The 1,411-nt window shown below is 1.4% G+C and overlaps 1 protein-coding gene across 1 annotated transcript; it reads right to left on the bottom strand.

Annotated features, from left to right (window-relative positions):
* Nucleotides 1–100: 100 nt before the first annotated feature.
* Nucleotides 101–943, bottom strand: LOC135953086 (probable serine/threonine-protein kinase clkA; the record flags this gene model as incomplete). Its single annotated transcript, XM_065502753.1, has 1 exon — nucleotides 101–943. A coding segment is annotated over one exon (843 nt), but the record flags the coding sequence as incomplete, so codon positions are not given.
* Between the last annotated feature and the right edge of the window lie 468 nt (nucleotides 944–1,411).

Raw genomic sequence — 1,411 nt, 5'->3', positions numbered from 1 at the left:
CATACAGACAAGCCGCAATGGCTTCGTATGGTTATAATTAAGTAATGAAATGTAATTTTTCTTTAATAAAAATTAAAAAAAAAAAAAAAAAAAAAAAAAAATTATTATTATTATTATTATTATTATTATTATTATTATTATTATTATTATTATTATTATTATTATTATTATTATTATTATTATTATTATTATTATTATTATTATTATTATTATTATTATTATTATTATTATTATTATTATTATTATTATTATTATTATTATTATTATTATTATTATTATTATTATTATTATTATTATTATTATTATTATTATTATTATTATTATTATTATTATTATTATTATTATTATTATTATTATTATTATTATTATTATTATTATTATTATTATTATTATTATTATTATTATTATTATTATTATTATTATTATTATTATTATTATTATTATTATTATTATTATTATTATTATTATTATTATTATTATTATTATTATTATTATTATTATTATTATTATTATTATTATTATTATTATTATTATTATTATTATTATTATTATTATTATTATTATTATTATTATTATTATTATTATTATTATTATTATTATTATTATTATTATTATTATTATTATTATTATTATTATTATTATTATTATTATTATTATTATTATTATTATTATTATTATTATTATTATTATTATTATTATTATTATTATTATTATTATTATTATTATTATTATTATTATTATTATTATTATTATTATTATTATTATTATTATTATTATTATTATTATTATTATTATTATTATTATTATTATTATTATTATTATTATTATTATTATTATTATTATTATTATTATTATTATTATTATTATTATTATTATTATTATTATTATTATTATTATTATTATTATTATTATTATTATTATTATTATTATTATTATTATTATTATTATTATTATTATTATTATTATTATTATTATTATTATTATTATTATTATTATTATTATTATTATTATTATTATTATTATTATTATTATTATTATTATTATTATTATTATTATTATTATTATTATTATTATTATTATTATTATTATTATTATTATTATTATTATTATTATTATTATTATTATTATTATTATTATTATTATTATTATTATTATTATTATTATTATTATTATTATTATTATTATTATTATTATTATTATTATTATTATTATTATTATTATTATTATTATTATTATTATTATTATTATTATTATTATTATTATTATTATTATTATTATTATTATTATTATTATTATTATTATTATTATTATTATTATTATTATTATTATTATTATTATTATTATTATTATTATTATTATTATTATTATTATTATTATTATTATTATTATTATTATTATTATTATTATTATT

This window comes from Calliphora vicina, chromosome 3 (assembly GCF_958450345.1).
Source record: "Calliphora vicina chromosome 3, idCalVici1.1, whole genome shotgun sequence".
NCBI classification, from domain to species: domain Eukaryota; kingdom Metazoa; phylum Arthropoda; class Insecta; order Diptera; family Calliphoridae; genus Calliphora; species Calliphora vicina.
This window is presented reverse-complemented; position numbering and strand designations above follow the sequence as displayed.